This window comes from Centruroides sculpturatus, unplaced genomic scaffold (assembly GCF_000671375.1).
Source record: "Centruroides sculpturatus isolate CEXI.00-Female unplaced genomic scaffold, Cexi_2.0 scaffold722, whole genome shotgun sequence".
NCBI classification, from domain to species: domain Eukaryota; kingdom Metazoa; phylum Arthropoda; class Arachnida; order Scorpiones; family Buthidae; genus Centruroides; species Centruroides sculpturatus.
The window spans coordinates 58,261-76,433 of NW_019384969.1; the positions used below are offsets into that span (position 1 = coordinate 58,261).

At 30.2% G+C, this 18,173-nt stretch overlaps 2 protein-coding genes across 3 annotated transcripts in view; both read right to left on the reverse strand.

The window, feature by feature from the left end:
- The window catches only part of LOC111632568, a 74,713-nt gene that overhangs the window by 47,283 nt on the left and 9,257 nt on the right, over positions 1 to 18,173 (reverse strand). Inside the window, exon 1 of one of the 2 annotated variants that reach the window (XM_023377037.1) lies at positions 3,414 to 3,541. The exons of the other annotated variant lie outside the window; for it this stretch is intronic. The gene's annotated coding sequence lies outside the window, so the exon portion shown is untranslated. Of the gene's footprint in view, positions 1 to 3,413; positions 3,542 to 18,173 lie in introns of those variants that run through there. 2 annotated transcript variants of the gene reach the window in all.
- The window catches only part of LOC111632564, a 2,166-nt gene continuing 1,525 nt past the window's right edge, over positions 17,533 to 18,173 (reverse strand). The window contains exon 2 of the mRNA XM_023377030.1: positions 17,533 to 17,601. Coding sequence (XP_023232798.1) covers positions 17,533 to 17,601 — 69 coding nt within the window. The remainder of the gene's footprint in view (positions 17,602 to 18,173) is intronic.

Below are 18,173 nucleotides of genomic sequence, written 5' to 3' on the forward strand. Positions count from 1 at the left end.
TAAATATTTTCTCAGTAAGATTTTCATTATTTTTATTAATTATTTATATTATCTTTATTTATATTAANTTATATAGTGTATATGCTGAAAAATATATAAAAAAAGTTTATAATTAGTATAAAAATTAAATTATTTATTTTTAAATGATAAAAAGTGTTTTATTATTATACATAAATTCTACGTAAATTGAAAAGTGCTTACATGAACAATTTATTAAAATATATATTTATATATTTAAAGATTTTATACAAAGTTTTTAACGTTTAAATCAATAAATTAATGACAAATTAAGTTGATATTTAGGAGTATTAACCTAGCAAAGACTTTATTAATCAGAATTATTAAAAAGTAAATGACATATAATTGATGTCAATTGTCCTATCTTTTTACATTGGTAACATATGTGGCGTGTTAAAAAGGAAGAAGTCAGTTGTATATCATCCAACTACTTGAAGATATTTTTGCATAATATTGCAAAAGCATCCTCAATCAATTTGTTACGAACGTCTGTATACAATTTACGTGCACATTTTGTAATGAATTTATATTTTCCCTCCCCCCAAAAAAAGAAAAAAAACAAAGTTATTATGACATATATGTATTGTTTAGTACATTAATACCATTTTTATAATTCTATAAATGTATTAACTTTTTTAATAATAATTAATTTATATATATTTATTATTTTAAATATTGCCTGATTTAATTAAATAATTTATAACGTTTTAAAATCATTCTTACTTTTAATGTATATTGATATCAAGTTTTTATATGTATGTGAATATATTATTTGTATATGTAATTCATTAATAACTTTTTTTAGAAGAGTTGCTATAGCCTATATCAAAAATTAATTCCTTTTATAATTAATTCAAACGTATTTTTTAATTTCATTTTACATCTTACTTCAAATCATCTTTTTGAATTTTATTAAGTGTATAAAACCCGGTCCAGTCGAGTCGGTACACGACCCAAGGGTCATATCTTCGTTTACACTCGAGTGGCAACGAGAGGGACTTCCTTTCTTACGTCACACTAACACCTAAAAATTGATCGGTGAATTTTTTAGATAGGAACCGCAGACTTTTCGGAATCAAATCCACTAAAGACGAAACCAAAATTTTGGCATGGAAATAAAACTGTCAATTTCGGTCACAAACAAAGCAACATAGCTTAGCGCAAAATTTGAAAAAGATACACCATTTTCTTAATATTTATTTAAGAATTTTTTTGAGAAATTTGCTGATATTGCGACAAAATATCTACTAGATGACTTGTAGTGGGCTGAACAGTAGGCTACGCCCGGGTTCAATATCCAACGGGTGCTGACTTTGTACAAGTGTATTAAAAAATCAGTTTTTTTTTTTAAGAGTATGTACACAAAATTGATTTAGTCGTATAATTGCACGCATGTAACGAAAATATATAAATTGATTTTTAAAATAATTATGCATAGTTGCAATCAGTTTTGCACTTTAAAAATTGCTTTATACTTTTTTTAAATAATGTTTACTACGAATTGAAAGTAGGCTACAAATCTCGGTTGAGTAATAATACTTATTGTTTCGCTATAAATATCAGTCTAGTATATTAATACATTTATACAAAAATAGTTACTTGAGGATGTTAATGACCAAATCTTGATAATCGATTTGATTTATTTTGAATTTTATAAACATTATTTTATCATTAGAGTAAAGAATTGCATAAAATAACTCCTTGCTCAAAGTATGAATTACTTAATAAGAAACAAAGAAATTTCAATTATTTATTTTTTAAAAAAATATAAGTTTTTATAATAATAAAATTTTAAAAATCAGCCATATTTTTTATATTTCGTATAAAAAAAAAATTAATTAACAAAATTTTGTACATGAGTCTGCTTTTTAAAATAAAATTTATTGCCTATAAACTGGAACAAATAAACTATATATATAGTTTTTTCTTTTTTCTTTTTTTTTGTAAATTTTAGAGTATTATTTAGATGTATGTATAAATATATATATTTTTTTAAATAGTGAATCTCGATTTTATAATTTCCTTTAACGACTTTAAATGAATGATAATTAAAATTTTCTAAAAAACCATAGTGATATTTAATAAAATTTTATTTCAAAATTTCACATCCACCAATCAAAATCTGATGCGACATCGTTAAAAGTTTTATAAACATTTATATATATATATATATATATACACATTACTTATAAATATTACAAAATTTAATGTTTAATGTTTTGATTACATGTTAAATACCTTTTTTTTTTAAATCACACTTAAGCAATAAACGTCGTCATTAATCTATGGAATTTTTGGTTTCGTCGTTATCGATGAAAAATAAAATTGCATAATATACGTCAGAGATAACATTAAATCAAAATTATATATACAGTGTATATATGTATATATATACTTTTTTTAAAAAACTTCGTTTTTTTTTTCTTTGAATAAATACCTGTACACAATTAATGAAGAAGCCACAGAAAAATTCCTATCATAAGATTGAACTCCAAAATATACTAAACTTTCAAATAAAACTACTAAAAACACATGTACACTGCTTAGTGTTTTTGGGGAGTTAGAAAATTGTTTAACAATATTAATTAATATACAATTGCAATTATGACAATTTTACATTTATAAATTAATTAATATCGAACAACTTCTAAGCTAGTTACACATCATTTTAGTAGTTAAAAACATGAATCACGTTTATTAATATATATATTTTTTATCTTCATTCATGATCATTCGTCAATATTTAACAATGTGATTGCGCGTCCAAGCGTGTTTTAAATAGAGGCCTATAGGGTTGACTATTCTTACATTTTATCCTTTTTTTCTCCAAAAAAACATTAATTTGCAAGAAAAAAATATTACATTAAAAAAACTGCAAACTTCTAAACTGTCATTCTTATTATACGTAAGTATATATATTGATTTTTCTATTACTTCTTAACACTCAAAGTTATAAAACAGTATAATTAGATGATGTAATGACGAAGCTAATGCATATAATAAAGTGCAAAAATTAATATAGATGCAGAAAAGAAGCGCTATCAATAAAAATCTTATTATCTAAAGTTGCATCACTTTCAGATTTTTAGATACAACATTAGAAATTTACTTGAAAAAAAATTATATACAAAATATGCATCTGTGTATACACTAAATTATATGAGTTATATAAGTATTTGCTACCCGTAATGAATATGCAATTAATCCGAACGTAGTAAATTGTTCACCAAACATCAGGTACAATCACATCATTTGCAACAAAGCAGGGTAAGCAAACCGTGAAAGGCAGGAATGTCGCCTACAGCGAGTACTAACTTGTTTACTACTGACATTCACGATGTCAACGATACAAAAACGTACATTACTAAAGACTATATATAACAATACAAACTTACCAATATAAAATTAATTATTCCTTTTGTTTAGTATTACTAAGAGAATAAAAATCATGAATGAGAAAACATCACTATTATGTGACAATTGACACAGCAGGTGTAGTCGAACAGTACAAATCCAGATCGTAGCCAGCTGGTCTGGTAACTGGTATGTGTTGCGCTGTTGCACCAAAAAGCGATGACGCACCGCGTTACTCATCCAACTACAAACGTATTCTGCCAATGAGAGCTTTACGTTATCACTGGGAATCGGAAAATAGTACTACGATTTCTATCTATGACGCAAGTTATTGTTCTCCATGCAAATTCTATACTATTATATCCATTTCGTGTTACTCGACTAGTAAACTTGTTAATCCTTTTTTTTCCTTTATTTAAATGTCTGTTGTATTCTACATTTCTTTCTACAATCGATTGTAAATGGCTGGCTGTGAATCGAGACAGGGAACGCCTCTTCTTTCATCTCACTTACTAGACACCCCGAAGTACGTAAAAGTAATTCTGGCTCTTTGCTAAGATTTCGTCATCGACAAACTATGTTACTTCAATTATCAAATACTAAAATGTTCGACATTTTATCTCTCCGTTTCTATTGTTATGTTTGTGTTGATTACACTATAAACCTTTCTTTTTCATAATTTAAATTCATAATTAACTCTATTAATGTTTAAAATCTTAAAAATAAACTTTATATTTTTGGTCTGGACATTTTTTTTATCTGGTATAAAGGCTACAAACTAGTGTAATACACTAATTTATTGTTATTTATAGAATGTGTTACATAGAATTTTAAATCTTGGAATTATTTCTTTCTTTCCACTAAATTTATTAGTAAAAAAGCTAAATTTTAGTTGCAAAATCATATTTATTTGGGAATTTTTTCTCTATAATAATAATAATTTTGTATATGGATATATACAATAGCTTTCTATATTATATATCAGTTATATACTAGAATGGTATTACAGATAATTCTCAAATATCATGACTCATAAAAACATTGAGATAAATTATTAGAATAATTAATTTATTTTTTGGAGTTTTAAATTAAATTCTGGCTGACTCAGCAATTTTTATTTTATAGAAATACAGTATATAAATACTAAAAATTAAGAAAAAGCCTTTTTAGGATAGTTCTATGTTAATAAATGTATTTCATAATTATATTTTACTATTTTAGTAATATTATATAAAGCTTGCATCATTCATTTTTAGAGATGATCTAATTTTAAAAATGGTTTCTTTGTAGCTTTTTTCTTGTTAAATTAACTAGTTGATAATTAGATTATAATTATTTAAAAGTAATTTTTGACATGTTACATTAAAAATTAAGTTACAAAATTAGGGATATAAAATGGTGTAACTGTTAAAATTTAATTACTTGTAAAGTAAGATTAATTAATTAATTTGTTTAATGAAGTTATTTATTAGCCAATAGGTGACTGATTGATTTTTATTATCAACCCTATGAATAATTCTTAAAGTGAAAAAGTTTTCAACAGGAAATACTTTATCAGATTTTTCATTAGAATTTTTTTCCATTTTATGTAATAATATTGCATTAGTAACTTATTTGTTTCTTATTATAAAAATTTATAGTGTGATTTAAAATAAAAAAGCATAAAATGCAATAGGAAAAACAATTTAGTTAATTAATTAATCCAAATTTTATTTATTATTTTTTTCTTTGTTGAGAAATTATTCATTCTGATTATTTCCTATTTTTGGAAGTATATTTTTTTATTTCTAATGTTAAAAAAAATTTAAGAAACTCTTAAGATACAAAAAGTTAATGATAATGATATAAAAAAACAATAATTGAATTAAACTAATTATTTCTATAAAAATTCCTTTTTACCTTTTCCCATAAACTACTCTCAGTTTTGGATTTGGATTATGTATAGTGTTCCTTAACAATTATTGCACAAAACTTTTTAACCTTTCTCTGTATAAATTATTGCTTATAATTATCAAATAAAAGAGAACAAAATTGAGAATTTCAGATGATTTATTGTTTAAATTGTTGAATTCATTTATTAAGACTATAACAAAACAGAAAACTTCAATGCTATTATTATATTTTCTAAATTTATGAAATATGAGATTATGATAAATTATTATAAACTATAGACTACTATATCATTTATACATTTTACAGTCAGCATTTTTAATCAAAATTATATTTATTATACATAAATAATAATAAGATTGTATATGAAGAACAATATCCAAATAAAGGATTTAACTGAAGGTTTCAGTTAATTCAACTAGTTAATTTAATTGGTTTCGGTTAATTTAACAGTAAACAAAAAAATAAAAGTCTTTCAATAACTGAAGTGACACTGGAAAAGATAATATGACTATGTATTAATTATTGTTGGTGTAAGATAATTTAAGAAGTAATTCAATTATTCCTCAGTATCATAAGTTTTGTTTATAATATTACAAGATATACTGTATTTGGTCTACTTGGTGGTAGATTATTTTATAAGCAAACTAAGTTCTTGCATTATATCTCTAAGCTTAAGCTTAGACATATCATGCAAGAACTTAGTTTACTTATAATACAATTATTTCTAACATATTCAATTTAATATACAATTATTTCTAAGACTTAAAATTAGTTTATGCTTATAATCGTCAGCTATGTTAATTTGCTACTAATAGTTTAACATTTCACATCATAGTTATAGAATGGGTTCAGCATTATTATGAATAATAATGTATGTTCAATAGCATAAATTGAAACTTAAGCAAGATATCTTTAAGTATTATATTATTTTCAAAACAAAAAATATAATACAAAATTTCATAGAAAATAATTTTTTCTTTAGTAATTAATATGTTGATTAATTGTTAATTTTAATAAAATACAAGATTATGTATTTAATACTGAAATAATAGTTAAAGCCAATAATAAATTAACAAAACTTATCATTTTAATCAAAATAAATTTGAAAGTTGTATTATACAGTCAACTCCATTTAACAGAGCACCAGATTAGGGAGTAATTTGCTTACAAGCACACTCTCCTATGTTCCCAGTTTTGTCCTGTTTTATATTAGCAGAACTCTAGTAAACAGAGGACTGGTTAGTAGAGCAGTCTATTTAAATGAGCATTGTGTTGACAGCATTTTTGAGCAGCAGTCTGCATAAGGGAGTACTATTCTGAGGAAGATTTATAAAGGTCTATCTTTAATCTTAAGCTACATGGACACTGCTGGTGTCTATGTACCTTAAGATTAGCTACCAAATTTCAGAGATTGACTTTACTTTAAGACGCTATGTACTGCTAACTGATGTTGTAAGATGTTACTGTATTTGTTTTTATACTGTATTGTACATTCCATTAGAGAGAATTCAGGAATTTTGAAACAAGAATGCTGACATCTTTTTAGCTAGGCTTTTCAGGAAAGAAGTGACAGTAATGTTACTGGTAATATACTGTGTTTACTGATTAAAATTCAAAATCAAAGCTGGAAGCAGGGTTGCCACTTGCAACATATGAAAAGCTTGGGTCTGAATGGGGAAAAATTCAGATGGGGATTTTAAAAACCCAGATAATTTACCCAGAAAAATTCATGATTAAAATGTAATTATAAATTCTTTATCATAGTACATTCATGCTGTTATAATTAGTTATAATTACAGACACTATAATACAAATTAAAAAAGCTATTTATTGCCTAATTTACACAGTAGTTAATGTTATTTCACAGCTACTCTGTTCTTCTTTTTCCATTAGCAGTACTGCACAATCTTTATGCTTTTCTTGTCGCTTCTTATACCTTTGATGGCAAACTCCTTGTACTGCGTCTCTAATTAGTTCAGGTTTGGGTTCATACAGTGAACAGCTAAGATTTTTCCTACTGATCGCTTGTTTAGCAAGCAACCTGATCTTTGATGATTCAATAGTTAAGTAGCTGGAGTTAAGATGTTACTGTTTGTGTTGCAATAGCAAATCATTGTGGGGATGATTTCATAGCTTGAGCAGGTGCCTAAGTATATCTGAATGTTTTTAACTCCACATAATTCAGGATTCAGCAAATAAAGTACCATGCTTCTCATTTTTGTTTCTAAAATCTAAAACTTTTTAATATTTAAGTTATTTCAATAAATATAAAATGACATATCATTAACCTGTTGCTTATGAGAATTTTTCTTCAGAACTTTTGGAGAAAAATGACAATTTCTCCAATGATGACATTTTTCTTCCTGACAGTGATTACGAATCAGATCATCTGAGAATGCAATCAGTCAATGATAGTGAAGCAGATGCCAAAGAGTTACCGGCAAACACAGAATCATCTGTCATTACATTCTGTGTAATTTATTATATGTAAAAATGGAACAACCGAATTGTATAAAGAACCAATGTTCATAGTACAAATGACTGTATAACATTACCGTGTATTAATTTTTTTCTATTGATTTGTTGTAAAATATAATGTTTAGGTGCTTACATTTTAAAAGTATAATGTAGTTTGATGTTAATAAACTTTTTCTTAATTCTTCCCTATTATTCGACTTTTTGCCTGCTTGTTTATGTCGGGTAATTGAGACTCTACTGTATATGTAAAGTCATATTTTAAAAAAAAACCCATATTTTACGAAAATTAGAAAACAACAACCTTGAAACCAAGAAAAGGTTGAAAAACCCAGATCTGGGTTTTAAAACCAAGGAGTGGTAACCCTGGCTGGAAGAGATAACTTGTAAAATCAAAACCATTCACACTTTTCCAGCAAAAAGGTTTAAGGAAAAAACTTTTTCAGTTTATTTTTAAAACCTACTTCAAGTTTCAAACCACAAATTTCCAATTTTGGACTTTTTCCATTAATCACACCCGTGTCAATTTGCATATATATGCAGATTGATGCTAGCGTGTATTGAATAAAAGATTCTATCCCAGCCTCATTTTCCAACAAGATTTGGCTCCTGAAAGTGGTCTCAATGCTTGAATGGTTTCAATTGAATAACATACCTGTTTTGGATTGACCTGCCAATTTTTCACTGATGCTAATTTTATTGAAACATTGTTGAATGTAGCTAAAAAGGAACTAGTAAAACACTGAGTCATTTAGATATGAAGCCAGCCTAAGTTACGACTAAAACAAGTTTGGTCCAGCATCACTTCTGAAATATGCAAACAATTCATTGACATCAAAGCAATGATTAATGCCAGAGGTGGTCTAAATATTGACAAATCATGCTACTTTCAGCTGCACTGTATGTATTGAATGAAATATATTCTTCATACCTATAATTAATTACAAAATAAACAAAACTTTTTATTTTTATTCATAAATGTCATTATTATTACATTTTTTATTCACAATTTTTTTAAATTTACATTAATTATTTTTATCTGCTTTTAAAGTCGTTATATTTTTAATATCTTCCATTTATATTTACATTTGAATTTTAATACAGTATTTGTAAATTTAATTGTGTTCTTTTGGTCAAGCAAGTTTTATAATAGTATTTTTAAAACATTCTATTTTACCTAAAGAAGACCTCAATGTGGAAAGTACTGTTTCTATTATTGCTAAAGTGATAATTCTATTATTAGTAAAGTGCTAATTTTACTATCATTAAAGAATTTTAACACCAAAAAAAAGTTTTGTTCATTTCATATATGTATTTAAACTACATGTAATGTTTACTTTTGATTTAATTCAGCGCTGTCCAACTTATCATAGCCCGCGCGGCCATATTTTCTTCACCAAACATTTCAGGGGCCAAGAAGGTTGATAAACCACATGACATTTGCATAGTGCTATGGTTCAGTAAGCACTAATTGGTCAGCGAGTCCGATGTTGACGCTATAAAAAGGCGACAGTTCGACACACCGGATATACGTCACTCTCGTCTAAGTTCGACTTGGGAATTTTTTTGTTCAATAATAAATGTGAATTCTTCTTCCTGGAAAAAATAAGACATTCCCTGAAAATAAGACCTAGCGCATTTTTCAGAGCAAAAATTAATATAAGACACTGTCTTATTTTCGGGGAAACACGATAGTAAAATAATTTTATTAATAATAATAATTTAGTAACATAAATTTATTCATAGTAAAAAGTACTCGCGGGCCGTAAAAATTATTTGGCGGGCCGTATACGGCCCGCAGGCCGCCAGTTGGACAGCGCTGATTTAATTGATTGCAAGTGTTCTATTATTTTGAAACATTACTTTCAGTATTCAGATAATTTAAAATTTGAAATCTTTGTAAAATAGTAAGTCTGATGCCACACAACATTGTAGGGCCTCTACTGCATTGCTGTGTGGCAAAAGGAAAAGATATTCAGTATGATAGGTAAAAGTAAGACAGAGATAGGAACTCATATGCAGAGATAACATTAAATTTTGTTTATTAAAGGTATTTAATAAAAGCATAGCACAATATTAATGTTAATAAATAATTTTTTTGCTTCTTATGCTGTCAACATCTTTCTACCAATGTCCCAGTTACACCCCCTTCTAAAGGTTGTCAAGTATGAATTAAAGAGCATTCAGAAATGTTGGTGCAAGGTGTTCACATTTTTTTTTTTCAGCTGACCTCTTACTGTATTTCTAGGAAAAAGTAAAAAGCTGGTTCAATAAAATGATAAAATTGATTGTATATCATATTTCTGAGAATGTTCTTATAGTATATCTGAGTATAAGAACATGCTTTTGTTGATGGGGCAAAATAGCACTATATTCTCTAATGTACCTAACAAACTCATTATTTTTAAAAACTTTTATAGTATCATTGCAAACAAATTACAATGAGAGACAAATGCCACAGTAAAAACATTGTTTTCCTGCATTTTCTTTTTTAATATGAAAATAGTATATTGACTTGTTCATCTGGAAGAAATAAGCTTTCCAATAGCAAAAGAATTATAAAATTCAGCTCAGTAAATTCCAAGATTACCTCTAGCAAACAAATAAACATTCTCATTTTATATATTAGTAAAGATTACATTTAATTTACATTGAAATAGCAGTGCTTAATACTATTATAAGATAGTGCACGCACAAGGAAATGCTCTTATAAGCAAAGCAGGACAGATGTTTCAAAAATGCAAAAGTAAGATATTTTAATAAAAATATTGCACATATAACCAATATCCAGAAAGAAGAAAGCAAACATTTTTATCCATGTTTAACAGGCATCACCAGGCTAACTCCTTGAGTTCGTATTTAACATATATCTGGTTTTGAGTAGTTGAACAAGTTATTATCACATAAAGGGCATGTTCTTATTTGCACAAAAATATGTTAAGAATGGAAACTAATATGTAAGTACAGTACTGTAAAATTATGTGATCATGAATTTTAATGTTTCTAAATTTTTTAGAGCTCGTAAGACAAAGGGGTGGAAAGATTCAAATACCATAAACAATCCCTAGGGATCTTATTACTTCAGATAAGGGAAATGATTAATGCAGCAATTAAGGGAAATGATAATGCAGCAATTCAAGCTGTCTTAAGTGAACTAAACTGTACTACAAATGCTATAATATAATGTGTCCAATTGTAAATAAAAAAATAATTGATAGTATTAAACACTGTTTTTTACTTATTGTTTTTCTTAAATTGAAACTTTATTCACTGTATTTTTGTGAAATGTACAGCGCAGACAAGAAAACACATACACGTTTTACCAATTAAACAAGTTTAATTTCACACTGACATCGAAAGATATATATATATATATACAGAAAAGGTTCAGATTCCCGCAGTTTACCTACAAACGTTTCCAAAATCCTGAGTGACCAGGTATACCAATAGACCGGTAGTTACTTTCTCGATAACTACCTCCCGACAAATCTATTTGTGCACGTAGACTTAAACTAAAAGATAGGAAAAGTAGAAGGGGAAATAAGAAGAGTTAACTCTCCCGTGGTCACCACCTGGTTGTGGTGGAAGAGCCCAGTAGTTTTACAGATCCATAGGGCAAGCAGGCTGGAGCACAAGTTCCTGGTAGGGACACCCATGCCAGTAAGGTCTATGGGAAGAAATGAAGCTAAGAGTGACCACACACCCACATTCTGTGGAGATAATCATTATGGTAGTAACCAGATCTAAGTATGATACCGGCTCGGACGTCGCCCGGGTTAACAAGGTCTGCATTCGTGGGTTAGGCAGAGGCTCACGTTCGAAAAATAGGCCACAGTCTCCCTTGGTTACCAGTGGCAAAAGCAGCATCGGCCCAAGCATGGCTACTGCAATGCCCTCAACAAATGTGAGGAATCAACCTAGCCTTGGTGTTTCTGTGGCAATGCATCCACAGACCACAAAGGCTGGAAAACCACGCCAACGGATGAAATGGACAACAGAAATGAACGAGTTTATCATCCGCACTTACTACACCATCACAAGACTCGAAACAAACATGACAGCATACAGACAACAACTACACCACATATTCACACAACAATATCCTCACCTCACTGTCACCGAACAAAGGGTTGTTGATCAAAAACGAACAATTATACACAACAACCTTATCCCACAAACAACACTTGAACTTATCAAACAACAGGTTGCTGATCAAATACATCAACAGACAGAAACATTTAACATTAATGAAGATCACGTAACCTGTCAGGATAATCCAGCAACAAGCACTGATTACAGCACACACACAACAAGTACCACTAATGATACTGCAGGCACTTCCCCATCCATCACTGATAACGTAGACATAGAATTAGTTAATACGCTCTCACTTATATTTCAGGAAACACTCATTAAATATACTGGTACAGATCCCACACAAAGACCACGAATACCAAAAATCAACACGTCAAAGGCAGTAGGAAAAACACTAGATTATGTAAACACTCACTTACTACCAAACTACATTCATTCAATTTCTACACTTACAGACATTCATACATTAGTTTATGCTGGGGCAGTCACAGTAGTAACACACCATGGACTGAAAATACACTCACAGACAGACACACACAAAACACAATTCTATCATAAGCCTGCCTGGCAGAGAAGAATAGAAACACAAATAAATGACATTAGACAGCAATTAGGCAGGCTGACACAATACACTAAAAACAACATAACACCCAAATTAAAGAAACAACTCAAAAACATTTTCAAGAAAATTAAAACACACACAAAACATGAACATCACAACACACACATTACAGAATACATCGATACACTAAAACAAAAACTCGCAGCCAAAGCACGTAGACTCAAACGATACAAAACATGTACACTACGAAAACAACAAAATAAATTATTCACAAACAATGAAAAACTTTTCTACAGACAAATCAGTACCAAAACAAACACTGATACACAGCACAGTGGCACACCAACAGAAGAAGAACTCACAACTTATTGGTCTTCTCTTTGGTCCAATGCTGTTACACACAATGCTGATGCAGGCTGGATCAAGGAGGAGAACAGAAACTTGCATAACATACCAAGTATGCCCTGTGCTGAAATAAACATACACGACATTCGCTACGCTGTTAACAGAACACACAACTGGAAGACACCTGGTGTAGACAACATTCACAATTTCTGGTACAAAAAGTTTACATCACTGCACCAGGAACTAGCTAAACATCTAACACACATCATCATCAATCCACAAGACATGCCAAAATTTCTTACTCGGGGCATTACCTACATGAAACCTAAAAACAACAAAACCACAGACCCCACACAATACAGACCAATTACATGTCTTCCAACACTCTACAAATTATTGACATCCTGTATCACAAACAAAATATACAAACATGTTGAAGAACACGACATTCTTACAGAACAACAAAAAGGTTGCCGTAGAAATCACAGGGGATGCAAAGAACAGTTACTCATAGATTCAGTCATTCTACGGCAAGCACACAAACAACACAGAAACATACACATGGCATATATAGACTACAGAAAAGCATTCGACAGTGTTCCACACAGTTGGCTGCTACATATTCTACACATGTACAAAATACATCCATCACTCATTGCATTCTTCGAAAACACTATGCAGCACTGGAGAACAACACTACATCTCAGGGTTAGTAACACTTCCATACAAACAAACGAAATATTCATTAGGCGAGGAATTTTTCAAGGAGATTCCTTGAGTCCTCTCTGGTTCTGCCTAGCCCTGAATCCATTATCCAACATGTTAAACAACACGCAATACGGCTACAATATCAGACACGAAAAAACAACACAGTTTACACTCTCACATCTCATGTACATGGACGACATAAAACTTTATGCATCCACACAAAAACAACTTCATCAACTCCTACAAATCACACATTCATACACTAAGGACATACAAATGGAGTTTGGCCTAGACAAATGCAAAAAACTTCACATAGAAAAAGGAATCCTGAAGAAAGAAGATTTTGCACTTGGAAATGGAGACGTTATTGAATCCATGGAAGAGGGCGAGTTCTACAAGTACTTAGGATTCCAACAGGCCAAACTAACAGAACATACACAAATAAAGCAACGATTAATTAAAGAATACCAAAGTAGGTTAAACGCTATACTTAGAACACAGTTAAATGCAAAACACACAGTTAAAGCAATAAACACATATGTCATCCCAGTACTCACATACTCTTTTGGAGTTATACATTGGACTCACACAGATCTCGAGCAACTCCAAAGGAAAACAAGAACAACACTTACTAAGCATAAACAACATCATCCTAAATCCGCCACAGAAAGATTAACCCTTCCACGTAAAGAAGGCGGACGTGGCCTGATTGACATAGTTAACCTTCACTACAAACAAATACAGTCACTGCGAGAGTTTTTCTACAAGAAACAAGAAACATCACAGTTACATAAAGCAGTAACTCTAGCAGACTCAAATAACACACCATTAAACTTACACTCACAACATACAGACATGACACAACATATAAAAAGCATAGACAACATTAAGCAATCATGGGCTCAAAAGGCTCTCCATGGCAGGCATCCTTACGACCTGGCCCAGGATTTTGTTGACAAAACTGCGTCAAACAGCTGGTTAGATCGGGGATGCCTCTTTGGGGAGACGGAAGGATTCATGATTGCCATACAGGATCAGGTCATAAATACTAAAAACTACAGAAAACACATACTCAAAGATACAACACTCACAAATGACACATGCAGAAAATGTCACATCATGCCAGAAACTATACAACACATCACTTCTGGTTGCAAGCTCTTGGCACAGACAGATTACTTACATAGACACAATCAAGTAGCAAATATAATACACCAAGAGCTTGCAAAGAAACACAAATTGGCAGACATCCACGAACCATACTACAAGTATATTCCACAGACAGTATTGGAAAATAACACGCACAAAATGTATTACGACAGAGCCATAATCACAGATAAAACAATTTACCACAACAGACCAGACATCACACTCATTGACAAACACAATAAAATCACATACATTATAGACATAGCCATTCCAAACACTCACAATGTACAAAACACATGCACTGAAAAAATTAGCAAGTACACAGAACTCGCCCAGGAAATAAGGCATCTGTGGAGGATGGATAGGGTGCTTATTGTACCTGTCGTTCTCTCCTGTACAGGATACCACACACACTACACAAAAGCCTGGGAACATTACAATTGAGGAGAAATACATACATCACACTACAGAAGGCCACTATATTGAATACATGCCGCATTGTTAGGAAATTCCTGAATACAGACACTGACACATTTATTTAATTTTTGTTTTTGGTTGCTATGCCTTGACTCTGGTCTGGCATAGTACATAGCCACCGGTATCATCCGAGTATAACCCACTAAACCAAACATAATAATAATAATAAAAACACAGGTTTGCAGCCACATTTTCATACTGTCAGTCATTTTTTTTTTTTTTTGAAAAAGAGCACTATATATAAGGATTACATTTTTGTTATAAAATCAATGCAAGAATTGTCTATATATTTAATTCTAATTGATTCTATTTTATTAGCAAGTAAACTTGGTGATGATGTGAGTCTGTTATGCCTGTTAATGCTAGGGGTTGCAAATTTTCTGACTTTATCTCTGGTAAAATGGTAAATTTTTAAGACATTACTAGTGTATCAATAAGTAACTAGTAATTTTTAAATTTTTGAGTTCAAGTGAAAGTAGTAGTGCACTAGTGATTGTTTAGTTGATGATTTATTGGTAGGTCAGCCACTAAATAATCCCTAGTGTACAGTAGACCCCCCCTATAACGCGGATTCCTATAACACGGCAAAAAAATTGCGATAGTATTCGTATAAAGATGCTAAAAGAGACGAGTAAAACCTCATCGCCGACTCGTGTCGCGACAAGATTGGTGAAATCTGGACCAATAGTAGATGAGCAGCTGAACTACTTACACACTACAGAGAGTCTAGACGGGTAAGTTGAGTTTACTATCGTCTGTACAGTATGTAAATTAGGTACCGTAAGTCTAATACAGCACTGTAATTTTATATATTTCTTGTGAAAGAAACATTTCTTATTCAACGGCCATAAAAATTATTTCTATTAATGATGTCTCCAAAGTTAACGAATTTTTCGCAGAAAAATAACTTATCAGAAATCGTGACTGCCATTTGGTGCGCTGTTCCGCAACAAAAACAAGCTTAAGCAATGGCGACGTCGAACAGTGCACACTCGGTAAGTATATTTTTGTTTATAGCATAGTTTATACGGATTATTCCCAAAAAATTATATGTATTTTGGAAATATTGAGTCAAATTAGTCTAGAATTGATTAATTTTATGGAAGAAAACCTTTCAAACAGCCATAGTCTGTAAACTTCACACGTGTCGGGCTGTGATTGGCTCATATATTTAAGGATTTCTACAACGCAAAATTCTTATAAAGTGGAACGTATCTACCGCGTTATAGGAGAGTCTACTGTACTTACTTTCTTCCATTTTTAAAAGCAACAACTCTGTTGCCTGAAAAATAGAGCTTACCATAATTTTTTAATTGTCATGATTGAAAAGTGATCAGTATGAGCACTCACATTCAAATAAATATGTTCCATTTTGTCAATTAAAATCACTATTAACTCTAGGCATTATGGGTAAAGAAATAAATTGCCAAATTATCCAGCATAGTGCTTTAATACAATATTTTAAAACTTGTAAAGCACTGTAAAGTAATAATTTAAAAGATAAATGATGTAAACTAGTTTTACAGTTTAAATAAAAACATTTGACACTTCTATTTCTTTAATTTGTATATAAAAATATAAATATACATGAAATGTATACAAATAAATATTTGGCTTTAAAATGATTATTAAATGTGTATGTATTTTTAATAAATTTACTTTAAAAACTATTCAATTACCAGTATATTTATTGATGCATTTTTTATTTATGTCAATAAGTAGAGATTGCATTATTGGTAAATCAGTTTATTGATTTACTGATAATGCAATCTCTAGTTACTGTCCTGCCTACACATCACAAGAAACACTAAATTTTGTCTGTAGTGAATAAAATTAAAATTCTTCATCAACATCAATAACTTTTGTTTCTCAAAAGTAAACTTTTTGTTTAATCATTTTGGTGCAATTTATTATTATGTAATTATTAAGTCAAATAAGAATATATTTGAATGATTCCATTTTATTTGAAACATGAGCTATAAATTCTGAAAATATATACTGTAATACAAAATTTTTTATTTTCAATAAATTATTAAATCAGTTTCTGAAAATACAAATGTATGCAAAGTTTTAAAATTTTGTGAAAGCTGTTGCTATAAATTTAATAGAAAATTATTATTTTATATGCGTAAGATTCCCACAAATCTTACTGAATAGTTCAAGAATATTCCAATAATAGTGTCTGAGGAAGCAAATGGATACAAGAGTTAACACATTACAAACTCAGTGGTGATATTCAAAATATTTAAGAAAGGGTTTGCTAACACAATGGTTCTCAACTGGGAGTACATGTACCCCTAGGGGTACAAGCATGAATCGAAGGGGTACATATAACTTTCATTATAAAATGGCATATGTTAATCAATTTGCTGTAAATTATTAACACAAGGAACAAGAAACGATAAAAACTTGCTTTAAAATATCCCAGTGTGAACACCAATTTCCCTTTTAACAGTCTAAACAACTTGTTTATCAACTTGATTTGCTTGTCTATTTGTGTTGCTAGTGCCAAGTGAACCTGTAGTCTAGTAAAATTATGATTTAGCCGAGCATTAATTTTAGAATAGAAAAAAAAAAATTATTTTTCTATTGTATAATTATTGATTGAAAAGATTGGGGCTTTTTGTGTTTTTACTGGACTACTGGTATTAGGAATAATGAGGCCTGGATCATACCCTCATCATGCAATGCGTGTCACTGCATGCGTGCATTACTTGATATTTAGCAAATTTAGATGCTATGTTTGTTACTCTACTATGCATATGTAGCTAGAACTATTTCTAAGACTAACAGCACAAAACCTTTCTCACTAATTTCTAGCCTTATTAACTGGAGTACAAACGTTTTCGGCCTTCTTAATAGGCCTTCCTCGGGTACACTGTGGAGCGTCGGTTAGAAGAAGTTTAAATGCTGCCAATGTTTACCCAGGTGTCGTCTTACCCGTGACGTCTTCGTCGATGATAGGTATACGATACCGAGGGAGAAAAACTACATACTTTTGGTAAAGAAGGGAGGTGTGCAGATAGGATACTTGCTAAAGTTGGGGAAAAAGATTTTAGAGTAAGCGCGCTACGTACAGGAGATGCACAATCACCAC